Here is a 15034-nt window from a genome sequence, read left to right as displayed (position 1 = left end):
CCTGTGCGTCTGTGCAGCGCCTGGCACAGTGGGGCCCTGATCTCAGCTGGGGCAGGGACTGTCTCTCCCTGTGTGTCTGTGCAGCGCCTGGCACAGCAGGGCCCTGATCTCAGCTGGGGCAGGGACTGTCTCTCCCTGTGTGTCTGTGCAGTGTCCAGCACAACGAGACCTGATTTCAGCTGGGGCAGGGACTGTCTCTCGCTATGTGTCTGTGCAGCACCCGGCAAAACAGGACCCTGATCTCAGCTGGGGCAGGGACTGTCTCTCCCTGTGTGTCTGTGCAGCACCCGGCACGACGAGGCCCTGATCTCAGCTGGGGCAGGGCCTGTCTCTCCCTGTGTGTCTGTGCAGTGCCCAGCACAACGAGACCTGATCTCAGCTGGGGCAGGGACTGTCTCTCACTGTGTGTCTGTGCAGCACCTGGCACAATGGGGCCTTGATATCTGTTTGGGTGATTTGCCCGAGGTCACGCAGGCAGAACTGAAAATAGAACCTGGCTCAGCTTTGTCCCACTGCCTGAAAGATATGATCAGCCTGCCCTAACCCAGCCCTGTCTTTATTCTTTGGAGGAGGAAACCCAGGCCTGCGGATCACACCCAGCCCTCTGTTTAGCTGTTTATCGCCAAGACAGTTAGAAACAGATTATCCTGAGCGTCATCCAGCCAGAAACCATGCAACGTGTGATTCACAGAGCAGGACACCGCCTGGGATTTATGACCAGAATTAGCGTCCCAGTGTAGGAAGCGGCTGGGGGCAGGGAACTGTCTTTATGTGCAGTGTCTGAACAGCACCTAGCGCCCCGGGGCCCTGGGCTGTGAGTGGGGCTTCTGGGGGCTATGATAAGAGAAATGAAAAGTAAGAATAGGCCCAAGACTGCTCCAGGACTGGCTCTGAGCTCCAGTGAAAGATGCAGTGGCCGTCAATCATCCTGTTTTCTCCCCTATAGGCTGTGGAATCTAGAGCAGAAACCTAACGGGAAGCTGGAACCAGCCCCACGTTCCCAAGGCCGGGACAGTCGAGCTATGCAATACGCAGAAAATGGGGGGGTAGGTGATGGGCTGCTGCAGGGACCAGGGTACAGGCGCTCTCCCCTCACAGTCAGTCCTGGCACCAATGCTCCAGTGAGGCACTACGGGGCGCCATGCTGCGGGGCAGTGGGCGCCGTCCCCTCGCAGTCAGGGCTTGCCCCAGTGCCCCTTACAACACGCAGAAAGTGAGTTACAGATGGGCAGTGTCCCACCTACAGTCACACAAGTCCTGCTCTAACCCACCAGCCCCACACCCACTCCCAGGGCTGGGGATAGAACCCAGGAGTCCTGACTCCAAGCTCCCCCTGCTCTAACCACTATCCCCCCATTTTCCTCCCAGAGCTGGGGATAGAACCCAGGAGTCCTGACTCCCAGCTTCCCCTGCTCTAACCACTAGACCCCACTCCTTTCCCATAACAGAGAATAGAACCCAGGAGTCCGGCTACCCACCCCCACCACTGTTCTAACCACTGAACGGTAACGCTAAGATGAAGGGATGATGCCATAAGGGGGAACCCGGAACACGGTCGCATAGGGGGATGGGGGTTTCAGACGCCCAGACGGAAGATCGAGCTCTCCTGACGATTTTCCGCACGTCCCCGGTGAGTGGCCTAGTCACTGTAGGGGAAGCTGTGCTCCAGCCCCAGGCAGATTTCAGTATTTCTACAAGGAGAAACACAGCTCCAGTGGGCAGAGCTGAGACCAACCGGGCCGGCAGGGCACTGACCCGGTGGCGGGAGGGGCATGCACTGGGGGGGACTCCGGCAGGGAGAAGGGGGCTGTATTTACATGAGCAACTCTCATTATCTTCCCTGTCTAGCACATTCAGGAGTTACGTCCACTGCTGAGACCCCCCCGACCAGATCCACCACATCCCCTCCCCCGGGCACCGTGACTGGAACTGACACGTCCCCTCCCCCGGGCACCGTGACTGGAACTGACACGTCCCTTCCCCCGGGCACTGTGACTGGAGCCGCCACTTCCCCTCCCCTGGGCACCGTGACCAGAGCCGCCACCTCCCCTCCCCTGGGCACCATGACCAGAGACGCCACGTCCCCTCCTCTGGGCTCCGTGACCAGAGCCGCCACGTCCCCTCCTCTGGGCACTGTGACCAGAGCTGCCACGTCCCCTCCCCCGGGCACTGTGACCGGAGCCGCCACGTCCCCTCCTCTGGGCACCATGACCGGAGCCGCCACGTCCCCTCCTCCAGGCACTGTAACTGGAACCGCTACATCCCCTCCCCTGGGCACCGAGACCAGAGCCGTTACGTCCCCTCCCCTGGGCACCATGACCAGAACTGCCATATCCCCTCCCCAGGGCACCATAACTGGAATCACCATCTCCCTTTCCCTGGGCACCACGACCGGAGCCACTACCTCCCCTCCCCTGGGCAACATGACTGGAGCTGCCGCCTCCCCTCCCCAAGGCAACATGACTGGAGATGCCACGTCACATCCACAGGGCACCACGACTGGAGATGCCACGTCCTATCCACAGGGCACCACGACCGGAGATGCCACATCCCCTCTCCAGGGAACCACAACCAGAGCCGCTACGTCCCCTCTACTGGCCACCATGACCGGAGCCACCATGTCCCCTCCCCAGAGCGCCGTGACCAGAGACACTACATCCTGTCCATCGGGCACCGGAACCAGAGATGTCACGTCCCCTCCCATGGGCACTGCGATTGGAGCCACCATGTCCCCTCCCCAGGGCACCATGACCGGAGATGCCACGTCCCCTCTCCAGGGCGCTGTGACCGGAGCCACTGTCTCCCCTGCTGACTCCACTTCGACTGCTCCAGCTCTCACCACCCGAGACGTCGCTACGTCTGCAGTTGCCACCAGGACCCCCTCAGCTCGCAACACCCCTGATGCCAGCACATCCCTAGCCCCCAGAACCGCAGCTCCACCCAGCATTGGTATGGTGACAGCCTGGTCAGGATTAGGAAGTGTACGGTGACATGACAGAGATAGGGCACAGCCTCCCATCGTAGCTCCCCTCCCTACGGTGGGGTGTTGAGCCCCGTCCTGTCTCTCAGACACGGCCTCACCCACATCTCCCGGGCCCTCCCGGAGCCGCTCAGCTCAGACACAGCAGTTGCTGGGTGGAGCAACAGTGAAAATAGCCTCTGCGGCTTCGTCAAACAGCTGGTGTGAATCGACCACAGCTCCATTGAGTCAATGGGGCCAGATCCCACCTGGTGTGAATCGACCACAGCTCCATTGAGTCAATGGGGCCAGATCCCACCTGGTGTGAATTGACCACAGCTCCATTGACTCAATGGGAGCAGATCCCACCTGGTGTGAATCTGCCAAAGCTCCATGGAGTCAATGGGGCCAGATCCCACCTGGTGTGAATTGGCCACAGCTCCATGGAGTCAAGGGGGCCAGATCCCACCTGGTGTGAATTGATCACAGCTCCATTGACTCAATGGGAGCAGATCCCACCTGGTGTGAATCTGCCAAAGCTCCATGGAGTCAATGGGGCCAGATCCCACCTGGTGTGAATTGGCCACAGCTCCATGGAGTCAAGGGAGCCAGATCCCACCTGGTGTGAATTGGCCACAGCTCCATGGAGTCAATGGGGCCAGATCCCACCTGGTGTGAATAGGCCACAGCTCCATGGAGTCAAGGGGGCCAGATCCCACCTGGTGTGAATCTGCCACAGCTCCATGGAGTCAAGGGGGCCAGATCCCACCTGATGTGAATCTGCCACAGCTCCATGGAGTCAATGGGGCCAGATCCTACCTGGTGTGAATTGGCCACAGCTCCATGGAGTCAATGGGGCCAGATCCCACCTGGTGTGAATTGGCCACAGCTCCATGGAGTCAAGGGGGCCAGATCCCACCTGGTGTGAATTGGCCACAGCTCCATGGAGTCAATGGGGCCAGATCCCACCTGGTGTGAATCTGCCACAGCTCCATGGAGTCAAGGAGGCCAGATCCCATCTGGTGTGAATCTACCACAGCTCCATGGAGTCAATGGGGCCAGAGTGACCCCCATTGACATCAATGGAGTCAGGGCTGGATTCTGATCTTAGCGGCTCAGCTACAAATCTGGAGTGACGTCCATTGACATCAATGGAGTTGGGACCAGATTCTGTGCTCAGTGACTCTGCTGTATTTCCAGAATAACGTCAGTGAGCCCCCACTGAGGTCAATAGCGTTACTCTGGGTATACACTGGAGGAACTAAGATGAAGAAGCCAGGGCTTAAAGAGGTGGTTTTGAACTACATCTTCAAACACCCAGCCAGCCCGCAGCGTACCTTTAAAAAGAAGGACTCCAGCATCCTAGAGGAAGGGTCCACAAGTGGAGTTCACAGTATATGTTACTGCAGCACTACAATGGTTGAGTACTGTGTTTTCAATCGGGCAGCTGCTTCTATACATGCCGGTCACGAGTAGGATTTGAACCTTGGCCTGCCAGCAGGACATCCCCATGTTACCGTTTGTGCTAGAGCAGTGGTTCCCAAACTGGGGTTCATGAACCCATGGAGGGTTTGTGAAATGTTACAGGGGGTTCTCGGGAAAAAAATCCCTAATGGCGGACAGAGCTGTCCCTAAGGACCCCAGGCAGCCCGGGGCCAGCAGACCAGAACCCCTGGACTTCCAAGAGCTAAGCAGATCAAAGCGAGCCTATCTATCACACCGGGGAGATTGAACCTTCAAGACTCCTTATAAGAAACAGAAAGGGAGGTGAATATTTTTTGCTGTTTTTAAAATTAAATAGGCAGCTAGTCTTGTTTTTAAAATTATTGTGAAGAACAAGTTTAAGCTTTGTTGTAACGTGCGTTGTTTGCCTGGACTGCTCATGCCCTGAATGCTTGTGTAGGAGGAACTCTTTGAGTTGGCTTCTTAAATACCTTCCTGCTGTTTCACATCTGATACTCCTCGAAGAAACCTAGGAGTCTTGTCTTAGAACAGGCTTATTCAAAGTGATACCCGCTACAGAAGTGAGATCTTGGAAGAGTTTCGCCGTTTTCATAATGTAATAAAAATACTGTAATGATAAATAATAATTAATAAATAGTGTGTAATAAGCATGTCATAAAACAAATTTGATATTTCCAAGATCACTGCTATTATAATTTATACTCAGCTAAAGGAGAACATCCCTGGAAATATTCATTTTTAAGAGGGGGTTCGCGAGATTTGACGTGCTAGTGAAAGGGGTTCACAGGCTGTTAAAGTTTAGGAACCACTGTGCCAAAGGAACCACTTCATCAGCAGTTGGCAGTTGTAGACTGTTATCCCGTAATGGGCGAGTCGCCAGTAGGTGCTTACCAATCTGTTCCCTTTTCTCTTGCTGAGCTGTGATTACAGAGCAACTGTCACTGGCTTCACTATACAAAATTGGCCCTTTCCCTCTCTGTTTTCCTTAGTACCAGCTGCCAGCGGTCTGCCATATTGGGCCATCATCCTCATCTGTCTGGCTGCCATGTTTGTCTTCCTCGTCCTGCTCTGCCTCCTGTGTGTGGTGAGTATCTGAGCTGCAACATGGGGGTGGGATTCATACTGTAAGGTCTTCAGAGCAAAGACTGTCACCCCGGGTATATTTGTACAGCCCCTAGCACGAATGGGGCCTGATGGGGCTGAGATTTCTAGGGGAAACCACAATGTTAAATATGAGAATGATAATCCCCACCCAGTCATTCAACTGCTAAGGGCTGGGTTCTGACGTAAATTAAATTAAGGTAAATCCAGAGGGACCCCACTGCAGCCAAGATTCTGAGCTGAGTGACTCCACTGATGTCAATGGAGTCAGCGCTGGATTGTGATCTCAATAACCCTGTATGATTCCAGAGTGACCCTGATGTCAATGGAGTCAGAGCTGGATTCTGATCTGAGTGACCCCAGTGTGAATCTGGAGTGACTCCACTGATGTCAGTGGAGTCAGAGCTGTATTCTTCACCGACTCTAATGGAGATATTACATTTTATTGCATTATAGTTGGCATAAAGGACAGATTATGGCCCATGATCACTGTCTTTATAGACCAGGGGTGGAATACTGATTTTCGTTTCACCAGTGTAAATACATTCATTTCTTTGGAGCCACTCCACTTTAGCACTGGGGTTACTGAGGTCAGAATCTGCCCCTGACTCCATTCATTGCAATGGGGTCACTCCAGATTTACACCATGAGATCAAAGTCCAATCCCTGATGCCATTGACACCAGTGGGGTAACTCCAGATTCACACCAGGGTCACTGTCATCAGAATCCAGCCCTGACTCCATTGACATTAGTGGAGTCACTCCAGATTCACACTGGAGTCACTCAAATCAGAATCCAGCCCTGACTCCATTGACTTCCTTCACTCGTGGCCCCATTAAAGAACCATGTCTCCCCTTCTTATTTCAGATCCCAGGATCCCTGCTGAGGAGACACACCCAACCAGCCAGCTACTTTCTACACAGCAGACACAGGGCGACTGACTCTGGCATAGAGCTAGAGAGCTCATGAAGAACTAGAGACGCAGAAGAGAGGAGGAAGGGGGAGCCCTGGGGAAAGAGAAAGGGGTGAGTGGCGATGCAGAGACCTGCTGACCCTGCACATGGGAAATCTACTCTGAGCTCCCCCCATACACAGACTCATTTCTCCAGTTAGAGGGTCAACATATTTAAAGACACACATCTCCCATTCAGATCAATCAGGGTTTGGCGTCTAAAGCCCGTATGTACTAGAGATTACAGATTGGGGAGTAAAATGAACGGGCGTTACACATCCAAATCCCTGAGAGACTGGGATTAGTGAATATGGATTGAAAGTAATTGGTGATATGTGTTTAAATTCTTTACACACAGGAGCGGCGCCAGGGTTTTTGGCGCCCTAGGCAGGGGTCCTTCCGCACCCCCGGTTGGCTGCAATTCGGTGGCGGGGGGGGGCCTTCCACGCTCCCGATCTTCGGGGCACTTCAGCGGTGGGTCCCGGAGCGAGTGAAGGACCTGCCGCAGAATTGCCGCCGAAGACCCGGAGCGCGGAAGGACCCCTCGCTGCTGAATTACCGCCAAGGACGGCAAAATGCCCCCCCCCCCCAAATCCTGGTGCCCTAAATAACCGCCTAGATTGCCTAAATGGAAGTGCCCGCCCTGCTTACACATTAGGGATTAGAAATTTGGGATTAAAATGAATGAGTATCGTGTCTAGATTTCTTAAAAATTGGAAAAAGGGACGAGTGAATTAAATTAATGGGATTCTGTGTCCAAATCCCTTAGACATGAGGAACTAAAATTAATGGACGTTATGCAGCCAAAAATGGTAGATATAAAGGAGTGAAATTAGTAGTGTTATGTGTCCAAATCCCTTAGATATTAGGGATTGAAATTAATGGGTGTTATGTGTCTAGATCTCTCAGAGACTGGGAGTAGATATTAGGGATTGAATTATGCATCTAAACCCCTTAGAGATTAGGGTTTATATATTAGGTATGATAGATTAGAGATTTATGGCAATTATGTGTCTAAATCCTTTAGTGATTAGAGATTAGCAATTAAGAATGAGTGATTAGAAGTAATAGGATGATGTGTCTAGACATCCTGGAGAGTAGCAATTAGAACCAGGTGATTTAAAATTAACGGGTTTATGTATCTAAACTCTTTAGAGATTAGACATTAATAATTAGGTCTGAGCAATGAAAATGAATGGGCAATATGTGTCTAAATCCCTTGGCCATCTATGAAAATCTCAACCTTGTACGCTCATCAAGCAGGGAGATATTTACCTATGCAGCAACTGCAGGAATTGTAGGAATGCCAGTCAATGACGTAGAATGATAAACATTCGGGGCGGTATCGGCTAGCGGGTTAGAGCAGGTGGGCTGGAGGCCAGGACTCTTGGGTTCTCTCCCCAGTTCTGGGAATGGAGCATTGGCTGAAGTCAAGCATGTTATTATTCAGCTTCTCCTTGTGTGAAACGGGTGTCGGCCTTACCTACTTCACAAGGAAGCTGTAAGAATGCTTAAGGGAATGAGTGTTTGTAAAGCTCTCCAAATGCCAAGGAAAGGAATTTATCTGAGGACAAAGGATTATGCAGGAGAGTTTGCCAACCCCCGACTCATCATGGCATTTTGTGGGTGTTCCTCTGAGCCCCTGGAAGCAATGCTGAACTGGAAAATGGGGCATCGGACCCATCTATAGGCCACCAGTGACTTTGCAGGGAAGAAAATTGCATGATCTTCATCGCAAAGGACAGACACGCAGCCGGGATCAGACTTGCAACCTGCAGCACCAGTGATGCAAAGGAACCGCTCAGCGCACAAGCAGCATGCTGGTTACAGGACAGCAGCAGTCTGGGAACGTGTTGCTTTATTCGGCTTCGGATCAGTGTCAGGGAGAGGGGAGGGAACCAGCCCCTAGCTAAAGAGGACATAAGGGAGGGGTGGAGCATGGGCCATCCCATAATGCTCTGGGTAACCCGAGTAACCCCACAGTGACCACTTTACTACTCCTAACACTTGCGCTGAAAGAGTAATTCTCTTGGGTGGGTGAGCTATAGGGGAAGACATGGTCACATGTGCTAACCCAGCGGAGCAGGTTTACATTACAGTGGCTTGTTCGGTGGTGAAGGCTGTGGGCTGGGAATCGGGAAATCTCCCTGTGTTACCTTGGGTACAACAATTCATCTCTCTGCTCCTCAGTTCCTCCATTTATAAAACAGTCGGGGGAGTGAATAATTCTGTCTCTTTAGATTGTAAACTCTTTGGGGCAGGGACTGTCTCTCCCTGTGTGTCTGTGCAGCACCCGGCACAACAGGGCCCTGATCTCAGCTGGGGCAGGGACTGTCTCTCTCTGTGTCTGTGCAGCGCCCGGCACAACAGGGCCCTGATTTCAGCTGGGGCAGGGACTGTCTCTCGCTGTGTGTTTGTGCAGCACCCGCAGGAGTGGCACCAGGATTTCTGGTGCCCTAGGCAGAATTCAGTGGGTGGCATTTTGTGTGCTCCCCACAGGGCGCGCGGGAGCTTCTGGTTCCACTCCCATCGCGCTGCCGCAGAAGGACCCTCCACCAAAATGCTGCAGGTGACAGCGGCAGTCATTGAGCTGCTCAATAGGCTGCCGCTGTTTTCCGTGGCACATCGGCAGAAGGTCCTTATTCGCGGTGCGATGGGAGTGGAACCGGAAGCTCCCGTGCGCCCCGAGGGAAGCGCACAAAATGCTGCCCCCTGAATCCTGGCGCCATAGGCGACCGCCTAGGGTCGCCTAATGGAAGTGCTGGCCCTGAGCACCCGGCACAGTGGGACCCCAGTCTTGGTTGAGCCTGTGTGCATCACCATAACACACTTTCTTTTTCTCAAAAAAGTAGGTGATCAGATCATTACAGGCAACTGCACCTTTAAACATGACCCTGGTGGAACATTTTTGGATTTTAACAGAATGAGAAGTCACTAAAGAGACACAAACCACTCTGAGAAAGACGGTGTGCAAAAATGAACATTCCAAGGCAGATTCTAAAATGGTGCAAATCAAATCCCTAATCTCTACTCCCTAATTTAATCTGTAATCCATAATGTATACTATCCGTCTCTAATCCTTCTACTCTTCCATCTCTAATCCCTGCTATTTAATATATAATCCTGCATTTTTAATCTCCGATCCATAATATCTCCCATCTAATCCTTCACTTTAAAGGCTTCTACCTTTCTAACTCTAAACACCATCTAATCTCTCATCCTGTAACACTTATTCCTAACCTTTCACCTCTAATACCCAATCTCCCCAGGGTGCTCTTTGGCCTGCAGCACTGCCAGGAATCTCCCACCCAGCTTTAGCCCTGAGCCTTTCAGCTCCCTAAAACAGGCCCAGTGAGGGCATCCCCAGAAGGCGACGTTCTGGCTGTCATCCGCAGTCCCTGCATCGGGGGGTTCTTCCCCCCTCTGGACCTGGCCGTTGCTGTTGTCCTTGTACCAGCCATGCATGGAGAGGAGTCAGGGTAAAGATCTCACCTTAATTTCTAAATTCTAATCCCTAAATCGTAGTTTTGGATCCCAAAGCTCTCCCTTACATAACCTAAAAATATTTATATATAATCTAATCTCTAATCCCCAATCCCTACCTCCTAAACTATCACATTTAGGGCCCAGACCAAAATCCACTGAAATGAATGGGTATCTTTTGTTGGCTTTTGGATCAGTTTAGAAACCCCTCATCATGGCAGCTGGAATTACTCCATCATCTAGTTTTAGATCCCGAGGGAGTCCTGGAATATTTCTGACACTGGGGCAACCTCAGGAATGAATCCTGAAAGGGAAAGAGTTGACGGGATCAGCTGGCCCCCAGCACCAGAGCTGCTAATCCAGCGTGACTGTGAAGTCACTGGAGTCGAGGCTGGATTCTGATCTCAGTGACCCTGGTGTATATCTGGAGTGATCCCGCTGACGTCAACGGAGTCAGGGCTGGATTCCCCAGTGACCCCCGTGTAAATCCAGAGTGACTCCCCTCCCACCCATTTATGCTGGAGTGGAGTTTGGGGCACGTTGCCAGATTTCCCTCCTCTGAAGGGAAAGAACTCAATGAGATGAAAAGAGGACAGAGGGGAACCCTGTTAGAGACAGAGGAGGAGCAGAGGGGTACTGATGCCTCATTAGACAGAAGGAACTGGAAGGGTTTGGTTAGGATTAGGGATTTTTTGGCTGGGTTTTGGTTTCTATTCCCTCTGTTTATTACTCTCCTGCACAGATTAGAACCTGCTGCCTTCATGGCTCTTTCATATCACACGCATGCACGCACACACCCCTATACTCTCCTCCCCCTGCACAACTGCCCTCTCCCCTAACTGGCTCCCAACTGTCCTGCTCTCTGTACCTCAAAGAGCAAGGTCTCTGAAATCCATGCACACGCAGGCCCCTCCCACGACCAAAATAGCCCCAGGTCAGCAGGTTGAGTGGGTGGGGGTGGGGCCCAGGCATCCCACTGCAGAACTGAGAAGCACCAACTTTGCTGTCTCCTGGCTGTGTGCCATGGCAGGGCGAAAGCCAGCTGCCTTCCCGATTCATTCAGAAATATTAGTCACGGGCTGCACCACTTGCAGGGCCTCTATAGTCTCTCTCTTCCCCGCTCTGGCTCTGGCTCAGCCCCTCTTTGTTTATCCCATTGCCATGCCAATAAAATATTTGGATCTGAATTGGTCTGAGTCACATGTGCACACACGCATTTATCTGCAGCTATAACCTTATAACTTGACCCTGTGTTCCTACCTCCCTGCCCGTGGGTTTAACAGCTGAGCCTTTCAAATCTAAAATGAGGAGCCCAACTCTCTGTGAAAATCAATCCGTTTAATTCCTTTTGGAGCCTTTTAAAAACGCCCTGGTGTACAGGTACCCCGGCATGTAATTATCCTGTAGTCAAACACAAAGGAAAAGGCAGAGCATGATGCAAAAAGGAAGAATTAAACTGACCAAGAAAGAAAGAATTAATCTGATGAAAAGCAAGCTACTGCTGACAGTAACCTAATCCCTCAGTAACTTGATTCACCTTGGTTTTAAACCATATTTTTATTTATAGTAACTAAACAGAGACTGTTCATTTCAAGTTATCTATTCACACACACACACACACATTTCCTGATCTAAGTCACTTAAAGGATTAAAACTGAGAACAATTAAAAATCGAATTGATTATTTCTTATACCCCCTGGCGGGTTTTCATTTTTCTTTATTTCATTCAGACTGGACAGTGAAAACAGACTAGCCAGTCAGATCCAGCTTTTCAGTGGACGGAAATCGATGTAGGTTTGCTCATTCGCACCGGCTGAGGATCTGGCCCAAAGAGTCACATTCACCATCGTGTGCCTCTGTTTTGATTGCAGGCCATTGAGATGAACGGAGTTATGCGGCACAAATATGGAGCGATGCATTGATCGACAAACTCCTGAACTTTTAGTCAGTTTCATTTTAACCTTAGGTCAATTTCAGTTTTAACCCCTTGTCAATAAGAGATTTGAGGCCAAATTTTCCAAGTCATTTTGATCCCTAAAGATGCAGATGGATGCCTAGTAAGACAGGTGCCTAAATACCCCATGAAAATCTGGCCCTTTGATTTCCAGCTGTTTGCTAGCAGGGCTGGGCTAGTCATGGGGAAAGCTATACCTAGACTTTTGACAATGCCCAGTCCAGTTTTCTCTTTGATCCACATTGCATTCCTGAGAGACAAGATTTGCTTATGCAAAACTTTTGCAGAAGGAAAATATGTTTGGGCCCATGGGCAGTGTGTGAACCGCTGGCTGGGGGAAGCTAGCCCCCTCCTCACCCTTTCATCTGAGGTCCCGCTCCCCTCTCCCCCGCTGGAGCCCAAAGTTCCCGCCACACCACAACTATCTACCCCAAGCCCTACTTCAGACTAGCCCCACAAGCCCCAAAGGAGCACCAGGAGGGTGGGCGGCACATGGCCACACCTTCCCAGCCCCAGAGCACCAGGAAGGTGGGTAGCACAGGGCCCCAGCTCCCCCCGCCCCACAGCCCCAGAGCACCGGGAAGGCGGGTAGCATAAGGCCCCAGCTCCCCCTGCCCCCCAGCCCCAGAGCACCGGGAAGGTGGGTAGCACAGGGCCCCAGCTCCCCTAGTCCTGGAGTGCCAGCCCTGGCCAGAGCACACGGGGACTGGAGGAGCCACATGCAGGCAGAGAGGTGGTGGCAGGAGGGGGGGGGCCTGGGCACGGCAGAGTGTGGGAAAGACCACGCCTGGCTGTTTGGGGGAGGCACAGCCTCTCCCAGCCTATGAGACCCACCGCACATGTTTGGGCCCACGACTGAAGTCCGTATAGTACCAAAACACTACACATATCTGGAAACTAATCACGTATCTGGTGTCTAATTGTTTCGGAAGGAAGCAGTTTATAAAGGTCAGATCATTCAAATCAGGGGCTAGAAATAGCCGCAGGTGACGTAAAAATACACGCCTAGCTGTTATCCTAGCTCTGCATACCTTCACTTTTCTATTTATCCATCCATCCATCATCTCGCTGTTTGTAGTATCTAGCTATCCAAGCACATGTGACCTGCGTATCTAACTAAAACACTTAGTCAAACACTGCTCATTCTTTCCTCTGGCCTTTTTTGTATGGCAGCACACTCCACCTGATCTCTACCAAACCAGAGGGGTAGAAAAAATATAAATCATTCTGCTTCTCTTCAGTGTTATCATAATCACTTCCACTCCCTTCCCCTGATAAGGATTTTTGTATGCCTTCATCACTGCGTGCCTGACCATGCAGCTCAGGGATGTTAATAACTTGTTATTGTTTCTAGCCCGGCCCCTTAGGTACACTCTGCGGTATTGGGGGAAAGATCAGCATGACACCGAAGTGAAGGAATACCAAAAAGGTGTGTTCTGATTACATGCCGTTAGAAAGCGTCATCTTCAGAATGACGTCTGCAGGGACTTAACGAGACATCAGAAAGCCTTTAAAAAGCAGAGCTTTCCCCCAGTTGCCAACAATCTCGCTTTTGACTGCACCACGATGGGTCGTGCCCGGATGGCTCCCGGCGTTCCTTTGTGGATTGTCTTGGGGTTCATGGTCTTTTCTCTCCCCTTGACAGGTAAGGGCTTACGGCATTCCCTAATAGTAAGAATGAGCCAGATCCTCAGCTGAAGTCGATTTATGCCTGCTGGGGACCAGGCCTGATTGACTCCAATGGAGCTATGGCCAATTCACACCAGATGGGGATCTGGCCCCACTGACTCCACCCGCTGGGGAATCCAGTCCAGTAAGGAGATTTTAGGCTATATAGGGTCTTTGATCTGAGCTTCACAAAATGGGTCATTATTATTATCCATACTGTATAGAATGGGGAAACTGAGGCACAGAGAGGCCACATGACCAGGCCAGTGGCAGAGATAGGAGTAGAACCCACCAGGAGTCCTGGCTCCCTAATTCCTTTTGGATCCTTTAAAAACACCTAGGGGACGCTATAATACACATGCTAACCACAGATTTTCTTGCACAGGCTAACTTGCCCTGGAGTTGACAATAGCCCCCACCACTCCCAGTCCCGCTTCCTAGGTTTATTGAGGTGAGAGAGAAGCCCCAGCTGCTCACATCAGTGCTTGAGTTAGATCTAGATCCAAATTTTGGAACCCTTTAAGGTTCTGGGGTTGTTTGGATCTGGGGTTTTACTAAAGTGGCCCATTAAATCTCAAGGGAGTTAAGCTGAACAAGATTTATGAAAAGATCCACATTTCCCAATGAGTGGGCACAACGGCCATGGTTAGTTTTACAATGATGTTCTTGTGAGTAACGTACAGGAGTGGGAGTCACGACACCTGGCTTCTGTTCCCAGCTCCAGGAGGAGAATAGGATCTAGTGGTTAGAGCAGGGGGGGCTTTGGTTCTAGTCTCAGATTCAAGGCTGAAAGTCATCAGTTCCTTCCTGTGCTGCTTTTCTGTATGAACTTGGCCAACGTAATTCTCCCCCTTTTTCCCCACCTATGGAATATGGGGCTAATTATACTTTCTTGCCTCAACAGGGACTTGTGCAGAGGAATTCATTTCTAAAAAACTTTGATAACTTTGGATGAGGTGGGTGGGGAAATAGACACCACAAAGGATTATTTAATCCACTGGGTTTGAAACTGAATGAATTTCTATAATCTGATGAATAGTTCCTCCGTCACGCACAGCTTAAACTGCTTATATATTTTTTGTTAGAATTTCACCCATGACTGGTCAATTACTGCCAGTTCTTGTACTGCCATAGCACCTGCCAATCCCAGCTGAGATCAGGGCCCCGCTGTGCCAGGCACTGCACAGACACACAGGGAGAGACAGTCCCTGCCCCAGCTGAGATCAGGGTCCCTTTGTGCTGAGCGCTGCACAGACAAGGAACAAAGAGATTGTCTCTGCCCCAAGATAAGACCAGTGACAAATGCCCATCCATTTTCATGGATTTTTCTGGGTCTCACTGCGTTTTAAGCTAAATTTACAGTTGAGAAATAAGCGAATAAAAGCCGGGAGAGGGTGGCCTGAGAGTTCTGAAACAGGGCATCACCAGCGGAACGGGTTCCATTGGCAGATG

The 15034-nt window shown here is 51.2% G+C and overlaps 1 protein-coding gene across 1 annotated transcript in view; it reads left to right on the top strand.

Moving 5' to 3' along the window:
• Positions 1-15034, top strand: part of MUC22 (mucin 22) — a 36978-nt gene that overhangs the window by 11374 nt on the left and 10570 nt on the right. Inside the window, exons 5-6 of the mRNA XM_030543570.1 lie at positions 947-1075; positions 1892-2949. Coding sequence (XP_030399430.1) covers positions 947-1075; positions 1892-2949 — 1187 coding nt within the window. The remainder of the gene's footprint in view (positions 1-946; positions 1076-1891; positions 2950-15034) is intronic.

Source organism: Gopherus evgoodei, unplaced genomic scaffold (genome assembly GCF_007399415.2).
Source record: "Gopherus evgoodei ecotype Sinaloan lineage unplaced genomic scaffold, rGopEvg1_v1.p scaffold_32_arrow_ctg1, whole genome shotgun sequence".
Taxonomy (NCBI): Eukaryota; Metazoa; Chordata; order Testudines; family Testudinidae; genus Gopherus; species Gopherus evgoodei.
Note: the sequence above shows the minus strand (reverse complement) of the source record. Positions and strands in the feature narration are given on the sequence as shown.